At 41.2% G+C, this 25,081-nt stretch overlaps 1 protein-coding gene across 1 annotated transcript in view; it reads right to left on the bottom strand.

Moving 5' to 3' along the window:
• LOC126473210 (odorant receptor 43a-like) overlaps nt 1–16,803 on the bottom strand; it is a 57,020-nt gene extending 40,217 nt beyond the window's left edge. Inside the window, exons 1-2 of the mRNA XM_050100119.1 lie at nt 16,723–16,803; nt 1,579–1,692 (exon numbers count right to left, since the gene is read on the bottom strand). Of these exons, the coding sequence (XP_049956076.1) occupies nt 1,579–1,692; nt 16,723–16,797 (189 nt within the window). The 5' untranslated portion in view covers nt 16,798–16,803. The remainder of the gene's footprint in view (nt 1–1,578; nt 1,693–16,722) is intronic.
• Nucleotides 16,804–25,081: the final 8,278 nt, after the last annotated feature.

Raw genomic sequence — 25,081 nt, 5'->3', positions numbered from 1 at the left:
TCATTTAATTCCATGTCAAAATTTGAAAAAAAAAGAATACTTTATTACTGTCTACAAATGCAGCTATTATTGTTTTCTGTTTGAAAACATGTCCATCTAGTAGCCGAGGTATTAAGTAAATAGAAATTTTATACTTCATTACATCTGGAAATACTGACACATTTTCCAAACCAACGAACTTGGAGTTCGAAAAATCGTATTAAGTATTATCTACAGTCCCACGAAATACGATGGCTTCTCAACGTAGTGGTTGTGGGCTGTGAAGGAAGTACGATCGTGCTGCTCATTGTAATCGAACATTTGAATCAGGTTCTGGTGCAGCCAGGAAGGAAGATCAATGTTTACCGTCTCGTCGACGATGAGGTCATCAGAGACGCAGCACAAGCTCGCATTAGGAAAGAGTGGGGAGGAATATTCGCCGTGACCTTTTCAAAGGATGCGTTCCCGGCATTAGCCGTAAGCGATTTAGGGAAATTTGGAAAAATGTAAATCGAGATTTGGATGGCCGGACGGGGATTTAAACTGTCGCCCTCCCGTATGCGAGACCAGTGCGCTAACCATTGCGCTATCTCGCTCGTTAGTGCAGCCTGAAATTTTATACATCGCAAGTTGAATTGGTGTTCACATCTAACTGCGAGAGGCCAGAGTTAAGAGAAACGGGGTAATAGTGTTCTCAGGTTATTTTAACATCGTGTTCCTTACCTGTGATGGATAGGAGCACTAGGTAACAGCTACAACCGTCACAAATTTATCAAGTTTCCGGCAGATACATGATACATTGACTCTGGAGAACACGATTAAACTGCAGAGCATTTCCTTGTTCGGAATGACGGAACTCTGGTTTTACACTTAAATATTACAGAAACGACTGCTCTACCTTGTTTGGTGGTTGGTTGGTTTGTTCCTGATTAATAGCGGGCAATCTCCTCGGACACTCTCCTAGAGATCCAGTGAAGTTACTGCTCCGGCGGACTGAGAATTCCATGAAAGAGAGTAAAAATGGTTCAAATGGCTCTGAGCACTATGGGACTTAACTTCTGAGGTCATCAGTCCCCTAGAACTTAGAACTACTTAAACCTAACTAACCTAAGGACATCACACACATCCATGCCCTAGGCAGGATTCGAACCTGCGACCGTAGCGGTCGCGCGGTTCTAGACTGAAGCGCCTAGAACCGCTCGGCCACTACGGACGGCGAAAGAGAATACATTCACGCTGTTATCAAGGAGAAACGAGTCCAGATACTTCAAAGTACATACGCGTACATACGCGTACATCGATTTTCTCAAGAGCGGTGGTATATTTGTACTGCTATCAAATTTTGAACAGCTGAATAACAGACTTTTACACAAAATTCAGTCATATTTCACAATTACTGTCTTTGTACTTGGGAATAGTATGAACAGCTACTGTAAAGATGTGCTGTTAAGGCTTTACCATCGTAATAACTGGTTGAAAGGTCATACGTTGGACGGTGTTTTGGAAACTAGTTTCAGCATCAATATATGATGTAATCACCGACATTTTTCCATGAAGCTTCTGTGCATTATGTCGGCTGGACTATTCTCAAGCTCTCACCTGATCGATGATTGTTTGTCCAAAGATGCAGTAGAGTCCAGTCTCGTACATGTAAATCGGGAGAGTGCTAACCATCTTGTACATCGTCGTCGGCTGTACTTCCTTCTGTAGAAGCTAGAACATGAATGAAGTGTTTATTGCTGCAGCCAAGTACATGACAGCTCAGTGGAGTTCATGCACAACATGCGTTTACGACTAAACTTCAGACATCTACAGAGCTACTTTAACCGTTGTAATCCAAACTAGAAGACGAAAGCGAGACAGAACAATTAAAACCGAGGACTTGTATATCGAAACTACTGTTGTCCTGCGTTAGGATTTGCATAGCTAAAAGAACCTTGAAAGAGGTTACGTAGGTAGCTGCACTGGTTCGATGTGCGTTCAAGTACACAGGAATAATAAGAATGTAGCTGCCCATTTGTTTGCACTTCTGCAGTCATTAATCAGAGTCCGTTTACGCGGCTGGCCCAAATGAGACCGATGGCTTGTGTCCGGCGTTGTTTCCATTTATCTCCTTCGTCTGGTAACATCATATCACACTAGGATCAGCAAATTTCGACAAGTTGTATGTATTAAATCACAAGGAAATGTTCCAATACATCTCCATTACCGGGTGCACCTTGCCAAAGTGCGGTCTGTGTGTAGTAAGAGACTGACTAAGTACTTGCAAGTAGGAAGCACTTGAAGCGTAGTAATCAAGTTATACTTGTTTCGTTTTTAGAAATAAAGTGTTCTGTTAATCTTTAAGTTTAAGGTACATAGCATTTTAGATTCCTGTCACTGGCCATCGCAACTTGCTCTCCTTCCTTGCTTGTGTCGGTGCTGACTGCCACAGAAGCCGACAACACATTTGTTCGTCGTAACGGTAACTTCATTGCTTGTTGCAGCTGGATTAGGAGTCATAGGTCTGAGCAAGATCGTGCAATACGACCTAGATGACGTCCTCCTTCAGCCGACGGTACACATACCGTGCACGTCGACGTTGCGTGCCGAATCCAAAGAGCTGCTGACTGCTCGGAAACAATGAGGCTGAGCATACGGTACTCTTGTCTCAACGTGGTATATGCGACCGCAGCGCACTACAGCAGCAGTTTTCGACCGTATATAGCTCGCAAATCAGAAGTTTGTTCACGAAGTGAACGGACGTAAAATTACTGCGTTAACTTTATTAAAACACATATTTCTACCCTTGTCTGTATGTTGGTCACACTTTTATTTACGTGTACTACAGACAGAAAACCTCAGTATCCATGAACAAGACAAAAAGAAAAGTATCATGTTCATTCAACAAGGACATGGCCTTTTAAAAGTTCCTTTACAAACAGTGAGATACAAATTTGTAAAAGTTCTCCACGTAAGTCAATATTAATTCACCGCTCTCTACCTAAGGTCATTCTTACTTGATCACTGTTCCTACTCAGCAGCAGAATCTTTGCAACATGTGAAAAACAAAACTTAAAACAAGAAGTCGGAAAATGTCTTACTGCAAGTAGAGCAAGCTGTCTTGTAGATTAAGCTAATTGAACAATCCCATTTCTCAGAAAGAGCTCACTTATATTTACTTAACATCAGATATCACACAATATGCAGTTTTATCAAAGAAATAAGACAGTATCAGAAATTGCTAGAAAAAGCGAAGGCACACACACACACACACACACACACACACACACACACACACACACACACACACACACACACACACAGTTTGGATCCAGTGAGACGCGAACCTGCAACACATCACCTGCAATCATACAATTCAATGACTTTACTCAATGCGCTTTACAGACCATCAGTCGCTCATGACAATAATTTGCATCTTACCGTCTCCTGAAAGCTTCAATTGTACAAATGTTATTAGCTGATATTTAATTATAACAACTGTACCGAGAACAATGCGTTTTTGATGAATGCTCAGTGTGCTATTGCTTTGAAACCGCATTCTTTAATAGTACGCAAGCTACAATAATACTTGATCCACCCATGTGACGATCCCCGTCATTTTATTACCACTAATCATACAATTAACGACGGGATTTCGGGAGATCCTTAATTTTCTGGTACTTAGAAGTGCCATAACTGTACAGGTATAGGCTTCAAATGAAAGCCACTATGGCGTGTCGTGACTCAGTACTGAAGAGAGAGATCGTGTATGTGACGTAGAATGCGTTCTTCCATCTCAGTGGTCTACGTTCAAACGCATGTTTATGATATCCGACACGCTAGATATTGCTCTGCACGTTCGAAAAGACTCCCCAACACACCTTTTTCTCGCTGTGACGTCAGAAACTCGGCACGCTCCACCTACGTTCCCAGGCCGACGGCTTTACACGAACTGTAGGTCTGGCCACATCGTTACAGCTATCGAACATGTACACAGGAGATACCAAGTATTACCTAAAAATGGCGCATACGTAGCAACACACTAAAATTCTGTGAATACTTCACCTAATATACGCCAATGAGACGCAACATTGTCACCACTGCTCACCGTGAGACTAAACACAGGCCGATAACAACACTGGCACGTGACGTAGTACGGAAATTTTATAAGTGGAGCGGAGGTGACTGAGAAGTCTTCTGGCGACGATGCGGGCCGCAAAAGGGTAAATCAACTGACACCGATTTTAACAAAGGGCAGATTTTTATAGCCCGGTGCCTGGGAACGAGGACCTCGCAAACGGCGAAGCGTACCACCGTCGTGTACATCTATGGAAAGTGGTTGAAGGATGGTGAAGGCGCGAATAGGCGGTAAGGTATTAAGTCTACGCCTCACTACAAAGCAGGCAAGCTTCCGACGTCCGTGTTCTGTGAAGCATGGTAGGCTGCGGTCTGTGGCAGATTTACAACAGATCACAATGCTGTTGTAGGTACGAGTGCTTCAGAGCACACCTTTCGCGTACACTGTTGAACATGCGGCACCGCAGGTTGTTGGCCAGATCCTGTGCATCTTTGCCTGTGGCGAGAATGTCGTGTAAGATATTTTCTGTCCTTAGTACATCGCTTGTGAGATGCTCTAAATATTGTTGAAATACAACCGGTCACTGTCTATAACAAAGGGAAGTCTGTCGTACTGGACAAACCCGAAGAGAGTATTGATGACTAGGATACATTGGGTTTCTACGACCAACGCAGTTTGAGGTACGCATCCCTTAGGTCAGTTCCTACAAACGCTCTTCCGCCTGCTGGAGAGACCAAGATGTCCTTTACCTTACGTATTTGAGTACGTGTCAATGACTGGGCGTTGATGGTTGTCTTGAAATCATCTCAAATGCGTAATGTATCATTTGTTTTTCAACAATGACAATGGGTTTGGCCGATTGACAATTTAGGAGTGGAATGAGAATGCTCCCGTCTTGTAAGTGCTATTATTCCCCTTCAGGTTTATCCCTGAGACCGAAAGGAACATTGCTAGCATTAAAAAAATTCTGTATTGCCAATTCAAGGAGGGTCACATGGGCTTCAAAGTCTCGCCCAAGGAGGATTGTGAAAATACGGAGCTGAATTTGGAAAAAAAATCTTTTGATATACTGATTAGTAGCCAAAGAGCTGACTGTTAGGGGTTGAGTCATTAATTTGTAACTTCAGTGCATTAATAAGATCCATGCGTAAGAGAGAGGCAGTTCTCAGCGCATCCACACCAAAACCTTGCTGTGAAGTTGTGCGACCAATAATGTACTTTGGCTGTGAATTCAGGTAGCAAAGGTTTGACGTAACACCCTTCCTAACCGATAATAGTCATGGCAGTATTGTAGCGTGGGAACACTATTTATATATATCCTACGTTTGGGCACATTTCATCTGTGTTGTCTGCCCCCATATGTGAGGGGTCTACGTGGGTGCAGTCCACTGATATCCCAAAACTGTGTATGGATTTCCCACATGAGGTGGATTTTGCTCGCCGGTAATGGCAGTGGTGTTGCTGATGACTGATAAAAGACTGACTGCAGGAAGGCAGCTGTTTAAGACGGTGCTGGGGTACAATGTCTTTGCAACTCATGTAACATGTCGTCCTCAAACCCAATTATGGACACCTGTCTAAATCGGATTTATAATGTTCAGGCAAACACCTGTGAGGAATCCTGTAGGGTAGACGAGGTCCAAAGATTTGTTTGTACACTACTGACCATTAAAATTGCTACACCACGAAGATTACGTGCTACAGACGCGAAATTTAACCGACAGGAAGAAGATGCTGTGATATGCAAATGATTAGCTTTTCAGAGCATTCACACAAGGTTGGCGCCGGTGGCGACACCTACAACGTGCTGACATGAGGAAAGTTTCCAACCGATTTTTCATACACAAACAGCAGTTGACCGGCGTTGCCTGGTGAAACGTGTTGTGATGCCTCGTGTAAGGAGGAGAAATGCGTACCATCACGTTTCCGACTTTGATGAGGGTCGAATTGTAGCCTATAGCGATTGCGGTTTATCGTATCGCGACATTGCTGCTAGCGTTGGCCGAGATCCAATGACTGTTAGCAGAATATGGAATCGGTGGGTTCAGGAGAGTATTACGGAACGCCGTGTTGGATCCCAACGGCCTCGTATGACTAGCAGTCCAGATGACAAGCATCTTATCCGCATGGCTGTAACTGATCGTGCAGCCAGGTCTCGATCCATGAGTCAACAGATGGGGACGTTTGCAAGACAACAACCATCTGCACGAACAGTTCGACGACGTTTGCAGCAGCATGGACTATCAGCTCCGAGACCATGTCTGCGGTTACCCCTGACGCTGCATCACAGACAGAAGCGCCTGTGATGGTTTACTCAACGATAAACCTGGGTGCACGAACGGCAAAACGTCATTTTTTCGGATGAAACTTCTGTTTACAGCATCATGATGGTCGCATCCGTGTTTGGCGACATCGCGGTGAACGCACATTGGAAGCGTGTATTCGTCATCGCCATACTGGCGTATCACCCGGCGTGATGATATGGGGTGCCATTGGTTACACGTCTCTGTCACATCTTGTTCGCGTTGACGGCACTTTGAACAGTGGACGTTACATTTCAGATGTGTGGTTCTACCGCTCATTCGATCCCTGCGAAACCCTACATTTCAGTAGGATAATGCACGACCGCATTTTGCAGGTCCTGTACGGGCCTTTCTGGACACAGAAAACGTTGGACTGCTGCCCTGGCCAGCACATTCTCCAAATCTCTCACCAACTGAAAACGTCTGGTCAATGGTGGCCGAGCAACTGGCTCGTCACAATACGCCAGTCACTACTCTTGATGAAATGTGGTATCGTGTTGAAGCTGCATGGGCAACTGTACCTGTACACGCCATCCAAGCTCTGTTTGACTCAATGCCCAGGCGTATGAAGGCCGTTATTACGGCCAGAGGTGGTTGTTCTGGATAGTGATTTCTCAGGATCTGTGCACCCAAATTGCGTGAAAATGTAATCACACGTCAGTTCTACTATAATATATTTGTCCGAAGAATACCCGTTAATACCTGCATTTCTTGTTGGTGTAGCAATTTTAATTATGATGGGAAGACAAGTTTCTAGAGGTGGGTCCTTGAGTTTCAAGAGATGAGTTCTAAGCTTCTCACCTTGGTCATGCACTAAATCAGTTCTCTAACCAAGGCAGCAATATATGATGGCTTTCACTTACAGTGACTGCATTGAAAACGGCGGTCGCAAGATAAATCCTGTAAGCAGGTAATCCATTCTCTATAAGACCGTTCTTTGAGTTTATTACAACTAAAAAAAACTTGTTATGGGCTGCCGCCGTGTGTACTTTAGAGCAAAGTACTCAAGTAATCGGGTCTTTGAGTTTTCATAGTTAAATGGGGAGGCGGAGCGCAGTGCACTTCTCTGTCATAATATGTGATAAACATCTAGCTCTATGGATGCCGAAAAGAAAGAGCCCATTGGTCGCCCGAGATGCCGCGATACAGGAAATGCGTGTAGGCTAGTTTGCCCAGAGCTGTGCCTGTCGAACAGCTGGAAAGCTACTGGCCCTAACTGGAAACGCTTGACCGTGGTGACGATCTCAGAGATAGGAGGAGATTTTTAGAGGCGACATGGAGATTGATCAGGAATTCTTTGGTGCCCTTCACTGCTGTAGAAGTGTCAGTATCTGGGCAGAGAGATCCAACTGTTCTATCAAGCTGTAAGCAACGTTCTAATGAGTGTACTGTCAAATGGAAAACACATTTAAGTAGTGACTACCTGGCCCGGACTACACAGAGTCGAAGTTGTGTGTGGCTTACACAACAGTATGTCCGCTAACGCTGGCACAAAAAATATCCAGGTAGCAATCACTGAAAAAATTTACTTACCAATGATTAATAGCACGTCTATACTGACGGCTCGAAACTAAACACAAAAGTCACTTCTTTAAGTAGACTCACTATCAATCTAACCTCCCTTCACCCACCAGTTTAGTTCTAAGTTCTTTAACACTGGGCATCATATGGGGCTTTGACTTTTATAAATCGTGTGTTTAAAGTACAAACTGAATGAACAAAATTTACGTCCCACAGGGATAAAAATTGTCCGAGTTCGGCATGTAGACGTTTGAGGGTTCAACAAGAATAAATTTTTTGTTGTGGCAGACTTGCGGACTTGCAGAGTCTTCGTCTTCTACGGCAAGGAGGCTACAAACACCAAGTCCTCAGCTAGCAGCTCCTGGGGTCGTGAAGTCAGGCGTGAATGTCAGTGACGTCATGGAAGCAACTCTCGAGTCAGGAGCGTAATGGATGGAATCCTTGCGGAATCGGTCCTGGCCGAGGAAAACGCAAGAGTGCTGCCTAAATACCCCTCAGCACTAGGATACAGCCGGGCTTATTTTCGATGAAGTGTCTTGCGAAAGAGAACAGGTACGTGGGGGGCCCCATGGCCATTAGCAGCGCTTGGGTCGCCGCCTACTCGACGGTCGGAGCATGGCCTGTGTGTCAGGCATCTTCGAAGCGCTAATGCAATGTTAGTTGCTTTCTAGGTGTTAAGCCTCGGTACAACAGTTGCAAAATAAAACGTCAGCGACAGACGTTTGCACAGTAGCGGACATTTCTTTGTGCTGCTGCTTGGACAAAATGACACTGCGAGAACAGAGTGCGTTTGCAGTCATGGGCCGAGAGAAGAGAATGGCCTCTTCTCCTACCCGTCGTATTCCTATCTTCTGTGTATGAGAAATCACGTACTTCTCCGAGTTAATTCTTGAATGGTCTTCAATTCCTGTCTCTTTGGTACATTTTTGCGACCTTCCTGTACCAGTGGTTATCCTACTGCGCCCTCAGTATGGTCCTACAGCAGAGTAATTTAATCAGTCGCTTTCAGAATCGAAATATAGGTAAAAGTGCTAGTAACTTTGTGCGCTGTACTTAAAATGAGCCGGTCGGTGTGGCCGAGCGGTTCTAGGCGCTTCAGTCTGGAACCGTGCAACCGCTACGGTCGCAGGTTCGAATTCTGCCTAGGGCATGGATGTGTGTGATGTCCTTAGGTTAGTTAGGTTTAAGTAGGTCTAAGTTCTAGGAGACTGATAACATCTGAGGTCAAGTCCCACTGTGCTCAGACCCATTTGAACCTGAATTGATTGGTTTTGTTAAGTTCTTATGGGACCAAAGTCCTGAGGTCATCGGTACCTAGGCTTGCCCACTGCTTAATCTAACTTAAACTTACACTGGGGACAAAACACACCCACCCACACCCGTGCCCGAGGGAGGACTCGAACCTCCGACGGGGAGAGCCGCGCGAACCGTGGCAAGGCGCCCGAGACAGTGTGTTGTAGACGTGCGGCACCTAAATAGAAAAATAATGTAGAGAACGTATTAGTTCTGGGTGTATCCCTTCATTTCTGATAGGAAAAGTCATATCACCAGAAGAAAAGAATTTTTTGACATTGAATTATCTGCCTGCTTAATCAGTAGCTAATAATTTGCTTGCAGTGATATTTCCAGTTTTAGTTGTAAATAAAGTATATGTAGAAGTGATTTTTCAGTCTTCGTTTGTAAAGTACTTTATTGTAATCTTAAATTCAATTTTCAAATATTTTAGTCAAAAAGTCGTAAACCTATCAAGTTGTTTCTGCTTTTTTCTTTTTACAAACATTCTTAAAGTAATTCTACCATGTTTGAAGTATCAGACCCATAGCATCACTTGCCGCAGCATGAGATGGAGCCGTGCTATTACCCTCTGGAAGTAGATTTTTAAGAATTTCTATATCCCAGATAGTAATGCGGTTTGTCTGTGTGGTAAAGTTCTAATAATTGGAATGGAGCATCAGGATCAGGCTGTGACGAAATTAAGGTTCAATAATTTCCACGTTCTCCGACGCCCGTAAGTGCTTTATCAGAATTAGTTTCGATCTGACTAACATTCTTTGAGCTGGGCTTTATGACATTCATATTTCCAACACTTTTTTTTCAGTGAACACACAGTGCGTAGTGGGGCGATCACACTGTTGTAGAAATAATTCAAAAGCCAAGATCGCTTAAATACTGACATATCATGGGCCAGTTTCTGACAAAATAGATCGACAGTTTCGTAAGTTCGGCGTGGTCCTGGCATTTCGCACGAAAAATAGTTTGCGCTCGAAACATAGGCATACGAGTGAAGACAGCACTAATAAATTTAGAAACACTGGGGTATACAGACTACAATGTGGGGGGTGTGAAGGCTTTTATGTGGGGCAAACAGGGAGATCGTTCTTTACGCGTTTTCGTGAGCACACGAGTGCCCACAATAAGTCCGCTTTGGGTGACCGTCTGAGGGACTCGAACCATGAAATCAGTCTTATGCAACAATGTATGAAAATCTTGCATAAAGCACCTAAAGGAAGAAAATTCAACGTTTTGAGAAACATCGAAATTTACAAAAACAGAGAGGTTTCCAAGCCAATTGTTGAACGACCAATTAGAATCGGCAGACCATAATTTCTTTGACATTTTTGATGCGGTGCCCTAGAGATCCTGTGCTGCCTATTCACACGCTATGAAGGGCGTTGTGTATCTATTATGCTCGGAAAACCACCTATAGAATTATGCTAATGGAATTTATGGGTCAAGTGTTTTTGCAGGGCGTGGACTGCCATGTTAAGATAAATGCTCGTTATGAGGCTTGACGTGTAGTTGTTTAAATCTTTGCTCGATGATTACCATTGCTCGCCAAGTGTGTCTACGACACGTTTCTATATTACACAGGTGTATCTGTGGATGGCCGACCAGAATGGGTGTTTTATTGGTATCGCAGTAATATGGTCTTCCATTACTCCCCATTCGGTGAGTTGAATGGACGGAACGAGTGCCATGTCGATAAGAGCGCATGTGGAGTGGCTGTGCATCTTGGTACGCACGTCTGTCTCATTCTCCTCGGTTCCCGTGTCCCTTCGGTTAGTTTCTGACATGGAATTCTTTACTTTCATGTGCCTATGTAGGTATACATAGTCGGTCCGTTCTAAGTTCATAATGAGGGTATAGATGGTGAGAGAGTTTTACAGCAATTTAGTACTGTTTTGGCGCTTACAATACCTAAGACCATTGTGCCCAGACAGGTAAAGCCCAGCATACAGGTTTTAATCACTCGTCACATTGTATCTAAGTTGTGTTATGAACAGTTTACGATGTGTATATTCCTGACTTCCACATATGAATAAGGGTAAATTACAACATGTAGTTTTGTATGGCACTAATATGGATTATGCCTTTGCTTCAGATGTTTTTACTCTGTATTTGACGTGCTTTATAGTACGTACGTACGTACGTACGTACGTACGTACGTACGTACGTACGTACGTACGTACGTACGTCGGTACGCTTGGTATGTACGTACGTCGGTACGCTTGGTATGTACGTACGTCGGTACGCTTGGTATGTATAGACGTATAGTATGTACAGTAAGTGTATGTGAAAGTGTTCTTTGCATGGGTATTCGATTAGCAGAATAGTTAAGTTGTTTTGTAGTAGTAATGAGTGGTTATACCGTGGGACTGTGTGTGCACTGCCTGGATGGCACTATCTAGTGGCCAGTTGTGAGCTACTAGAATCGCAGTTGGTATACCTGCTCAGAATAGGGCAGTGTGATGCCGACCGTTGTTAGCCGAACAGTGGTCATGTACCAAATAGTTTTATCTTGTGGCTGTGGTTTTACATATCTTATGAAAAAGAATGAACACGAGAGCAGTTGTCTATTTTTGTGACATGTATCGTCATATCGAAATGGTTTATAAATGTTAAGCTACATGCAGGTATGTGGTACTGTACTAATAGTAATGTATATAGCGTAATTCATGTAAGCCCTCCCTCAAACCTGACATGTTATATCTTCACAGATCCGATTATGGCACCTTTAGTGTGTTGAAATCGATTATCCAGTAGACAGTATTTAAGCGATACTGGCTTTTGAATTATTTCCACTTTTTTTCAGTTCACAGTTCGAATAGTCGTGTAATGTAGCGTCCTAACTTTCAAGATTCAGTATCAAAATTATCCATAGCACACGTGTGGAACTGTAAGAGAACTACGTAAGAGTGAACAACAGGTAACGCCTGGCAGTTCTGCTGGGACCCTGGAGTCTGGTGTGTGATCGTCCACAAGGTGCCGTGCGTTGCTCTGACAGCCCTGCCGGCCAGGCAGACCTGCCAGCAAGACACTGTGCCAGCAGCGCTGGTGGCAGATGCCAGGGCGGCAGGCTCCATCCAATCCCATATGTGTTTGGCCCCTCTGGCAGATGAGCTGCTGCGGTATCCCAACGCGGTATGGACCTTACTCAACCACATGGCAACGTGAATGTCAGCTCACAGCATCTGGTTGTCTGTCTCGAAGCTCCTGCAGGATGTAGTTGCGTTTATCGTGACAAAATGGTACCGCTTAATTGGAGGCGACCTTACAGTTTTACTGGTCATTACCGTGGACAGAGGCTCGTATAATGGCTCAAAGGAGTAAGTGCAGAGATCAGATTCCAATCTGCAAAATTGTCACCCGAGTGCATCATTTATTTACATCCACTGAAGTGAAGGAAAGTGGGCTAAGGCAGCTGAGCACCGCACTTTTATGGTCTCTGACTGACTGCTCTTCAATAAACTTCCAATCTCAAAAAACTGGTCTTGTCACAGGGAAGGACAGTCCTACTTACCGGGGCACAGATAGCAGTGTGTTTTGGGGACAGAGGTTCCTCAATTTTCAGTTGCACCAAATGCACCAGTGCCGTCGCTTTTACTACTACTGTGCCTCGTTGAAGAAGCAGGTGCCATTAAAATTTTTAGCGGATTTTAACTGTAGTCACCATTTTCAGCAAATAAGTAAATCCTTTCTTAATAATAATATAATGGCGTGTGACGAGGGCCTCCCGTCGGGTAGACGGGTAGACCGCTCGCCTGGTACAAGTCTTTCGATTTGACGCCACTTCGGCGACTTGCGCGTCGATGGGGACGATGACAGAAAGGGAATTACAGAAAACTACTCCAGCATGTAAGGAATGTGGCTACATTGTTACTGAAGTGTAAGGGTAAGATACAGTGTTTATGCTATAAGTAGTCTAGAATGAGAATGCCAGCGAAAGGCAAAGTTCCCGAGTTCGAGTCTCGGTCGGGCACACAGTTTTAATCTTGCAGGAAGTTTCATATCAGCGCACACTCCGCTACAGAGTGAAAATCTCATTCTGGAAACATCCCCCAGGCTGTGGCCAAGCCATGTCTCCGCTATATCCTTTCTTTCAGGAGTGCTAGTTCTGCAAGGTTCGCAGGAGAACTTCTGTAAAGTTTGGAAGGTAGGAGACGAGATACTAGCAGAAGTAAAGCTGTGGGTACCGGGCGTGAGTCGTGCTTCGTTAGCTCAGTTGGTGAGCACTTGCCCGCGAAAGGCAAAGGTCCCGAGTTCGAGTCTCGGTCGGGCACACAGTTTTAATCTGCCAGGAAGTTTTATATGTGGTCTGTCTACATAACACTGTTCTTTTGTTGTTTAATATTCTCAAAATTAAAGTCTGCATCAGCAGCTGTTTACAGGGAGGAAACGTTTCTACTACTAATTCCACCAGAAACAGCCTACAGTTTACGAAGTGACTTATTTTTTGTCATACAAGGGTATGGAATGGATTTCAGCTGAGTTTGCCTTAAAGAATCTTGTCTGTAGAAGCTTGATTACAAACCACAATAACTTTAAAGATTTGACCTCTTCAAGCGGAAGACGGATTTCCCGATGTTTGCTGTTTTCAGAGGGAAAACGGTAACTTAACGATGTCACAGTGTTAATCCTTGGCAAGCTAATGCAGAATGTGTCACAAAGTGCAAAATACTTTTGCTGAGCAGCAGCAGCAGCAGCAGCAGCAGAAATGAGGCAAACTTTTTGACGTCAGCAGGTAAGTTTTAGCGCTCATGCTTTTTCCTGTGACACTGTAAAGAGTATTCTCTCAATTCAACATCTCACTCATCATGACTCAGTTTTTGATCCAGGCAGAGGGAAAAGCGAAGATGTAACAGAAGCATGGTAACATGATCATAAAGTCATCTCCTAGTATGTGTGGTGTGCACGGATAAATCATGAGAGACTAAATGAACACCGTAAATTATTTTTAATGTTTCAATAATGAAATTTTCACTCTGCAGCAGAGTGTGTGCTAATATGAAACTTCCTGGTGGAATAAAACTGTGTGCTGGACGGACTCGAACTCGGGACCTTCGCCTTTGGAGGACATGTGTTCTGCCATTTGTGCTACCCGAGCACGACTCACAACCCGTCCCCACAGCTTTACATCCGCCACTACTACAATCCTACCTTGCAGACGTCATAGAAGTCTTGCTGTGAAGTTTGGAACTTAGGAGACGAGGTACTGGCGGAAGTACAGCCGTGAGGACGGGTTGTGTGTGAGTAGTGCTTGGGTATATCAGTGGGTGGAACACTTCCCTGTAAAATGCAAAGGTTCCGAGTTCAACTCTCGGTCTAATACATACTTTTAATCTGCCAGGAGCCGGCCGTGGTGGCCGAGTGTTTCTAGGCGCTACAGTCTGGAACCGCGCGAATGCTACGGTCGCAGGTTCAAATCCTGCCTCGGGCATGGCTGTGTGTGACGTCCTTAGGTTAGTTAGGTTTAAGTAGTTCTAAGTTCTAGGGGACTGATGACCTCAGCAGTTAAGTCGCATAGTGCTCAGAGCCATTTGAACCAATCTGCCAGGAAGTTCAATTTTCCACGTTATTAAGCTATGTTGTGCCACCTATATACAAACTTAAGAGAATTCTACGTTAGGTATAAATGAATGAGGTAGTGCATTTGTTAAGGCCTCGATTCAGGAGGATGGATATTCATGCTCTGATCAGCCAGCTTGAGTTTTTCAGAGGTTTTTCTAAATAATTTCGGGTAGTTGGCAAGATGGTATCTTCAGCAAGTCCACAGCTGACTATCTGTCCTTATTGAAAACGTGTGTAAATTTTCGTATGTCTCAAAATATAGCTTGGGTTTTTCGCTGTATTAATCTGTCAATTTCTGCACCATTGCAAGATGATCGTTGGACGAATAAATTACGAACACTAATACAATGCCTCAAGTCTTGTCGGACAAAATGATGTTCTAGGTATATAACTGTAATTACATTGAAACTTCCTGGCAGATTAAAACTGTGTGCCAGACCGAAACTCGAACTCGGGACCTTTCTTTTTAGCGCGCAAGTGATCTCTAGAGCACTCCGCTGCAGAGTGAAAATCTCATTCTGCAATTAAATTTCTTGTGGGAGTACTTCCTCCCACTTTTTCCCGGCTGAACCTGATCTACAGTCCAATACCATAGCAACTATCCGAAATAGTTTGTACAGCGGAAACTGATCAGTCGATTCGCTGTCAGATATCGCATCGAGCGAGGTGTCGTAGTGGTTAGCATGATGAGTATTTGGGAGGAGAGTAGTTCTAATTCCCGTCACCGATCGAGATCAAGGTTTCTTGCGATTCTCTAAATCAGTTGGGGGAGAAACAGGATTGTTACTTTGAATAGGACACGGAATGGTCGAGAATGGAACACGATATCTTCCCAGACAGTGCTTCATATTCAGTGACATCACCACCACCACCACCACCACCACCACCACCACCACCACCACCACCACCACCACCACCAACACCATCGATGAGATGTTAAACACCATTGTTAATTATTAATTCCTTCAAGCGGCTAGAGTTTGCCGACGTTATGTCAATCAAACTGGTGGAGCATTATATATTTTCGCGAGTCATCAAGTGATCGTTCGACTTGAGTATACAGGCAGGAAGATGTCCGTTTCACTCCAAATATATCCGTGATTACTTTTTCAGTAGCCGTGTGTCTATAGAAGTGTGAGGCGGAATCTCTTTCCGTGGATTTGGAATGACTATCCACATAGACGGCCATCTTCATGGTGCTCAGTATAACCATATTATCAGGCACGCCATGCTCTCGTCTGTGCAAAATATTACCCTGAAGAAGCAGCCTCTTCCCAGCATGACCAGTCTACATTGCACACGTCAGTGATAGAAAGCTCATTATTGTCATTTAATGATTATTATTCATTTGTTTGAGAATATATATCGGTATTCTACGCGATGATCGTTCTGTTTGAATTAGTCACACACAACTAACAACATGCAATATCTGAACACTCTTAAGTTTTTAAGCATTGATTAGTATCTTTGGTTTTACAAGGGCATTATATATCTATGAATGAGGTCAGTACTTATTTCTGTGATGACACTAAGCACTCTCTCCAGCTAAGTGCTGACAATTGAAGGTAAGAAGATGGAAAAATAAACGAAAACCCTTGAATTTATTTCATATTTTTCTTTTCAATTATATAACCTATCCAATTCGCTTACACAACTGAACACTATCCTGTTGTCCATTGATTACGTCATTCTAACCCAAAACAACAATTAACTGATTTGCTTCACAATTCAACTAAAACAATCACTCCAAATTAAGAAGCTTAGGCCTATAATAACGTTCATCTGCAATAAAGTGACTTGCAAAGATGCCTTCGAGTAGTGTCTCCAGTTTAGTCCTTAGATCACTGGTTTCGCTTTATGAAACAGTACATGTCAAAACTAATAATACTTTGTGCTATATATGGTATATGTGAAATGAACATATCCGTTGTTGACAATTTGCTATGAGATTAAGTGATCTTATACTATATGGCATGCCAGTGAGTAAGTAACGACTGAAGATGTGCTTACCACGGCAGTAACGAAAGTATGTACGCAAATATTCAGCATGTTGAGAAACAGGAGAAGGAATATGGAGTGGTTCATCACGAGTTCTAGTTCTCGTATGGACCTACAAAGACAAGTAAGGAGCATGAAATAAGAAACATACATAATACATGTGTCTTAACGCTAAGCATGAGCTAGAAGTATTTTTACACGATTGTGTTAAAACTGATCTTGGAGAAGAGGTGAACAGCGTGTGGGATTTCACTTTGCCAAATATAAAAAAAATTCTAGAGCATCCGAGTATTTGCCTTGGTGTTACTCATCGTAGAATTTTTTTCGAATTGTGATTGTACAAACAACAATCTCAACAGACTACATTTAGCTCCCATTTGGAGGATTACGTTCTGGTGTCCCATCTGTGAGAAAGGATACAATTGGCAACGTAAACAAAATTTTGGACCGCGCACAGCTGAACTTCAACAGTTGGGAACCTTAAGAACATGACTTTCTATACACATGGCATTAATCTAATATGTGCATTGAAGATAGCTCAGACGTCTTTCAAGTCTACATAAAGTTAGTGGTGCTTTAACAATTTCAACAAATGTAACGAGTTTTGTTTCTAGCAGTTAGTGAGAAGTCCATTTAACTATAGTTACTACTAAAATCAGTCTTGATCACAAATTTATTTATTCTGGTAACCGATTTTCGACCACACCTATGGTCATTTTCCGACCTACAAGTCAAATACGAAGCCTGATAAGAGAGCTACACACATTAAAGAAAATTATATGAAACTACAAAGTTATAAAACGATGAATTACCAATGCTGTATAAGCAGGAGCCTCCTTGTGGTGGTAAATCACAGATATATAGAGCAGTGCACGTCTTACCTATATAATGGAGGCTCTGCCCACTTTTTGACAGAATGATGTCATCGCTAACCAATGGCTTAAAAGGTCAAATAACAACATAATATTACCTAATTAAAAGAACAATGACAAGAATGAAAATACAGAGAACTTAGCTGGTCCAACAGCTATTGTCAGATAAAATACGTAAAAAATATTAAACAGATGAGATAAATGATCAGGGAATTACCACCAGAAGTAGGCTCCTGCATTTTGGTCTGAAGATCACCACAGGTCAATAAATAAATTTGCGATCAAGACTGATTTTAATAGTAACTATTAGTAATAACATTGATCCCTGTCTGCTCCCATGATTCATTCAAAACTCAGGTATTGCCGACTCAGGTATTGGGAGAATACAAGAAGTTTAGAGGGTTATGCACTAAAATCATGAAACTCACTTCCAAAATATCTTTTAACGAACAATGCCTAATGAATCATGTGATTACTAAGTACATAAAAATTAGCTTTAATACCACATTAAACATAGGAAAATCTTGACGACAGAAGAGTAGCATTCTTTGTATTAGATCTGAAATTAAAGATGCATATAGAGGAAAAGATGCATTAAAACTTGAAATGTATAATTTACATCTTCAAATTAGCAATCAATTGTCACCATTAATACTTTCACAGTTACTTAAGTTTCTAGAGAACAAAATTAATGCAGTATGTGATACTATTCTTAATAGGCATAATAAGAAAATTGCAGCCCTTGTTAGTCAACGAATTTTATTTTCACAAGATGTTTCACCAAATGTACAGAACTTTAATCCAAGAGTAATCAACCGAAGATTAGCTTCACTCCTGCTGAGTCAATACTTTTAAACAAAGGACTAAAATACAGTCTAGCTCCTGAATGGAATAATGGAAATATTAAACGCGTGATTGCTGACATAAGGATTGCTGTAAAACTTGCTCAATTTAGCACGTCTGAAATTTGTGACATTGTCCGTAAAACTAAAGGAGTCATTACTAATGAAAAAGATGAAAAGAAACATAACAATGAATTAAAAATTGCAAAAAAATTAACCAGAAGCTAACAACTAATCAAGCAATTGCAATCAAGGCAGATAAAGGTAATACCCTTGTCATCGTTAGTGAAGATGATTATATTTTTAAGACTTTTCTTTTTCAGCACCAATGGAATAACTCAGGTTAACAAAGACCTGACTTCAAGATTTCAAACAGAAATTAAAAAGCTGATTGACGATAATGACATACTATTTTCACCTAAAGATAAAATAACTGACTTGTGATCTCAGCTTAGGTAGAGTGGGATTGATAACCTTCAAATTACATATACCAAAATTGCCAATTTGTCCAATTGTTAACAATGTTAACAGTCCCTCTTATAACATGAACAAAAAGCATAATGGAATCCTTAAATCCGTTTACATTTATGAAGAAAATTATAGCATTAAAAACAGTATTGAATTAATTTAAGTAATTTATGATGTGAAATTCCAAAAAACGCCAGGTTCGCATTTTTGGACCTAACCAATCTTCACACGAACATACCAATTCAAGAGACTGTGTTATTAAAGATAACCTAATGCATCATAAAATCATGAACGCTGAAGAGATAGTGGAGTTCAATGAACTGTGAAATACTACTATTGATTTCAATTATTTTTCATTTAATAATAAAATATACATTCAAAAGGATGGCCTTGTAATGGGGAATTCCCTGGCTGGAACTGTTGCAGATATCTTCGTCAATCATGCTGAAATTCAAATTTTCAAAAACAAGCCAGAAATAATGAATAAAATTATATACTACAAAAGATATGTTGATGACACATTGCTATTATATAATGGTTATAAGGAACAAATTTATACTTTCACTAACAACTTAAATAATCTACATCTGAAACTTGTATTGACAGTAGAACACGAAAGTCATAACAGTATTAATTTCCTGGACCTCACAATTAAAAACAAGAATGGAAAACATAATATTTCTATCTACAGAAAACCCACATCATTTGATGTAATAATAAACGCCACAACATGCAATCCATTAAAATACAAACAGCATTCTTTAAAACAATGATACATAGGTAGGATATTGAAATTACCTCTTCAACCTGAAATTGATGCCTTAAAACAGATAGCATTTGGTAACAACTGTAATTCTCATCAGGATGCTACTACAAATTTCAAGAGGAGATTTACTAAAATGACATGCATGGGACTTATTTCAGATATAATAAGTAAATTATTTATGAGAAAAATGTGACAATAGCATTCAAAATCAGCAACCTTCTACAAATGAAATTAAAACACAGAATCAGGGAATCAGATAAATGTCAGAATTCGGCATTTACAAAATACAATGTAACGACTGTGAGGAACAATAACTGGCCAAACTGGCTGTAACTTTCTAACATATTTTAAGGAACATGCTACTGGTACTGCACATACCAAATCAATATTTGGTCAGCATCTTCATGAATACAATCACTCTGAGGGTTACATATCAAACAATTTGAAAATATTAAATAAAGTACCAAAAGGGCTTCTGTTAAATACTCCAGAAGAAACTGAAATCTATTGACTATATAAAAGTAAACCGTTATCTGTTTTAAATGAGCCTCTTGCATTCAAAGACAAACTTGTCTTTGGGCATTCTAAAGCAAATCGCCAAAAAGCTCACTCTTCTGTCTCTCGTTTGATAAAAATTATTCAAACCTTTGTAAAACATTTTATACTTTGTAACATTTCTTATTTTGCTGAATATTATTTTATGACTGACAATCTGTTTTTACAATGTTTACTTCTGTCTTGCTTCAAGACTGCATAATACAAATTCAAATCCCTTTAATACTGCGACACTATGGCTTGAATTATTGTATTTTAATATAAATATAATATAAACTTATTATATATATAATCTTGTCCATATATATTATTGATGAATGATGCATGTGACCTGCTTCAGTGTTTGTCAAAGGTACCTGTTAATTCGGTACCTTATACTGTCATTGTTTTATCCTTAGTCTTATAGTACTACTTTTATACTTTAACTATATTTTTGTTTGTAAATGTGGCATGTAAAATAGCAACGCCGTTTAATATTGTCACATGTGCATATTCTTAAAATACTACCTATGATGCTCATATATATATAGCAAATTTATAAGTACTGTGCCCTCTCGATTATTTTCTCTCTGTTTTCACCTGCAAGAACAAATTATTATCTATCCAACAATCTATACAAATGAATGTCTCTTTTACACCTTCAAATTGTATCTGAGCAGCATTTACTACAACACATCAGTCAACGATTTTTGCAGCCTCCTTATTGGAAAGCGCCCTGGTAGAGCGTCTATCGTTTCCGTAACAACATGCTGCTGTTCATGGTACCTCGTCTGATGTGACAGTGTTCGCCTATCGATATTACAACAACCTCGTTGGAGATAAGCCTGTTGCCATATCTTTGGAATGGCGTCTATACTTAACATGGCAATCAGTAGCTTCCAAATTCTTCTCTAACAGGCGCAAAGAGGGCGACCCAAGTACTGTAGAAACGATTTTCATTTATCTAATATGTTTAATATTTTTACATATTTTATCTGACAATAGCTGTTGGACCAGCTAAATTCCATGTATTCTCAGTCTTATCATTGTTCTTCTAATTATGAAATTTTACATTGTTATTTGACTTTTTAATCCATTAGTTAGCGATGTCATCATTCTGTCAAAAGTGGGCGGAGCCTCCAGTAAGTAAGTAAGAAGTTCACTGCTCTATCTAGCAATGATTTATCACCAGAAGGAGGCTCCAGCTCATACAGCATTTCGTTAATTCATCATTTTATAAATTTGTAGTTTTATGTAATTCTCTTTAATGTTGATAGCCCTCTGATCAGACTTTGCATTTGACTTGTAGGTCTGAAGATGACCACAGGCGTGGTCGAAACCAGTTACCAGAATAAATAAATTTGTGATCAAGACTGATTTTAACACTAACTATTAGTAATAACATTGAGCACTGTCTGCTCCCACGATGTATTCAAAATTAATCCATTTAACACACTTCAGTTCTGATTATGTGATAACTCCTTTCCAAATTTGAAATTATTCTACGAACATCAGTCAGGAGTGATGAGAAAGGCTGCGGGGAATTTATAATAGATTATACAATTTATACAACGCTTTTCCAATGGAAACAGTAACAGAAATTGAAAACATCGAACGTTACAAAGAAAACAGTGTTCATAACAAAACGTATCTAAGAATGTATATGATGATTGAGAATCCAGTGCAGGGTCTTTACAATAGTACGGATACTGCATGTACTCAAAATATGTGTCAGTAGAGTTTTACTTGTACTAACACACAACTCCACTAAAATAAATGCGACAACAATATGTTATATATGTTTATTATTGCATTAAAGACCCATGCGGTAAAGACCAGGGCAATGGACGTACGAACTGCTGTATTATTTTCCTTTATCAAACGTGAAGACTGAACCGAAGCTTTAAAGCTTAGTGTTTTTGATAACGATCTAATGTCTCCTCGACACCTGTCTGTAACTAACATGAGTCTATTTGAGTTCTCAGGTACACTCTTTAACACGAACCTTGACCATCATCTGGCTGCCACAGAGTCTAAAGTCCCCCCTGAACAATCAAAATCGTTTGTCAAATTCCCTCTTATCTAGCCACAGATTGTCAGGAAAGTTCATACACCTTCCAACAAAGCTTGTCAATTTAACCTCATTATTGACTGAGGCGCTGTTCATGTATGTTGTATTGTGACACTTGCGGCAACAGCTACAAATGCGTTTTTGTTATTGACTCTGGCACTGTGTTTGAAGATGAATGTGAAGAAAAGAACAAGACGCTGGTGCAGGGAATGATTTAAAGTGAAAGACAGACAAAAACACACGAAAATCTGTTTAATACGTGGAATCTGATGATTACATCTACTTTCTACGAATGGACACGGAAAAACTACAGACAGTCTATTGAAATATCAGAATGTGGGAAAATATAGCTTACGTCTACCGGTTTTTTATATTGTTGCTCTCCCGCTTGTATATTGTGTACAGAATGTTGATTTTTTGCTTAGCCTCTTCCCGCGTAATGTTTTGGCTTAGAAAGATGCAACAACTCTACCATCTTGGTAACCGCCAGTATTAAATTGATTTTATGCTTGATTACAATTTCCATAGTTGCGTAAACTCACAATACAGTGCGATGATTTAAAAAAACTATTTCTTACGTAACATTTGCAGTGAAACATCGAAACAAACAACATCCCCCTCCCCTTTCCCCTCGTCCCATCTTGTCGGTTTTTTCGTCAATCAAAATTTCTGTCGAACACATCAAACACGCTCTGTGTATGAGAAACACAAAAAACAGCACAGCACATACTCAAATATTTGGCAAACATGGTAAAATTTGACGAACTTTTTGATCGTTTGCGGTGGCCTTAAGCTCGCGCCGATCGCGACACGGGACAAATAATATGGCCATCTTGATATTCTGGAAGTCCGAGTATCTGCACAATACACTGCAGGCTGTGGCAGTTTCTCGAGGAAACATTGTCTTCGAGGTTTTCTGCGACGCCTATACCAGTGGACTAATGCTAAATCACGTGTCGTCTGAATGCAAAGTATAGCGGTCGACACCGCTCATTGCCAATTTTTTATAGCGCCTTCCGTCGGAATGTAAAAGTCTTGATTATAAAGGCAGCGCAGATACAACGTGTCACACTTTCTGACAAATTTCTTGGCAGACTATTTGCCTCGGAACGCCACATACTCCAAAGCTCTCCCAGACTCATTTGCTGGACACCTGCAGCGGAGGCATTTCATTCCCGCGTTCTTTGTCGTTAGGTTGCCGAGTCATGCTCCACAAAATGTGCGTCTGATTTCCATTTCACGCAGGACAACAAAGGCTGCAGACGACCCGTTTTAATATGATGAGTACTGTATTGTATTAATATAAAGCACTCCGTCTGCAGGCCACAAGTGGCCCATCGGGACCATCCGACCGCCGTATCATCCTCAGTTGAGGAAGCGGATAGGAGGGGCGTGTGGTCAGCACACCGCTCTCCCGGTCGTTACAGTGGTTTCCTTTGACCGGAGCCGCTACTATTCGGTCGAGTAGCTCCTCAATTGGCATCACGAGGCTGAGTTCACCCCGAAATATTGGAACAGCGCATGGAGGCTGGATGGTCACCCATCCAAGTGCTGGCCACGCCCGACAACACTTAACTTCGTTGATTTCACGGGAACCGGTGTATCCACTGCGGCAAGACCGTTGCCCTTGCACTAATATGCAAATTTGTAATCGAATTAAGAAACCTCAACACTGTTTATTTTTCTTTTAAACGGGGTATAAAGCTTTAACAACCACATCAGAGGTGATTCTTCACGAATTTTTTTTGTCAGGAATTCCTATGTTTTCGTCAAGCCACAGAAACTGTGGTATAACGTGTTTAGTGTCGTTGTTCGATTCCTTATGGTCAATGTAACTGACAGTGTGTGAACACCTTGCAGTACTCTATAGAAGCGAAGACACCTTGACCAGAGGAAGTTTATTAATAAAATATGTTCACTTCATATCTATCACACAGACATGCGGGTCCTACATGACGAACAAAACCAAGTCGTCGTGCATCCATATTTAAACTGGATGAAGGTGGGACACAGCTGGTATGATTTTCATTAAAAATGAAATTCCTGCAGCTGTACTTAAGATTTTATATTTACTTCGCTACTAGTTTCTATGTTGCGTCAACGCCATCTTCAGGTCCGTATACTTTGATGAAATCAGTTGTGTGCGCCCGCCATCCATGTGGAACATGTGTTGGTTTCACCACGGATTTCTAGACTGAGCCCCACACAGCTGATTTTATCAAAGTTTACGGGCCTGAAGATGGCGTAGACGCAACATCAAAACTAGTAGCGAAGTAAATATAAATTCTTAAGTACAGCTGGAGGAATTTCATACTTAACAAAAACAAAGTTGTGTCACTGATATTCGATTCGAATGTTTTCAGAGACGATTTCATAGTCAAGCACTCTTGTATTTGCAAAACAGATCTATGACTATTAAGATAGCTTACATATTAAAGCTTGCGATAAGATTTACTGTTTAAAGGTTTTATTCGGATTTTCGAACAAGAATTTCTTCTACCAATTTGCAGCTCCATAAAATAAAACGAAAAATAGAAACCTTTGTTTATCACGAATGGAACCGACAGCCGACACCTTCCTTGCAATACAAGACATATTGTACGACTGAGCTAACGAGATGCTACCGGTAGCAGCTATCCCGCTTTGCAGTAGTGGTTGCTAAGCCTCTTAAGCAATGTTGCGAGGTGGCAAAATAAATGAAGGTCAATTTCGCACCTTACATAAGAGTTTTATACATTGCAACAGGAAGGTGAATATGACACCAAATTTACTTCAGTGGTAATGAGCAGATTTGTCTAAGTATGTAATGCAAAGGGAT

This window comes from Schistocerca serialis, chromosome 4 (assembly GCF_023864345.2).
Source record: "Schistocerca serialis cubense isolate TAMUIC-IGC-003099 chromosome 4, iqSchSeri2.2, whole genome shotgun sequence".
Taxonomy (NCBI): domain Eukaryota; kingdom Metazoa; phylum Arthropoda; class Insecta; order Orthoptera; family Acrididae; genus Schistocerca; species Schistocerca serialis.
The sequence above is the reverse complement of the archived record's forward strand: the minus strand, read 5'-3'. Positions and strand labels throughout refer to the sequence as shown.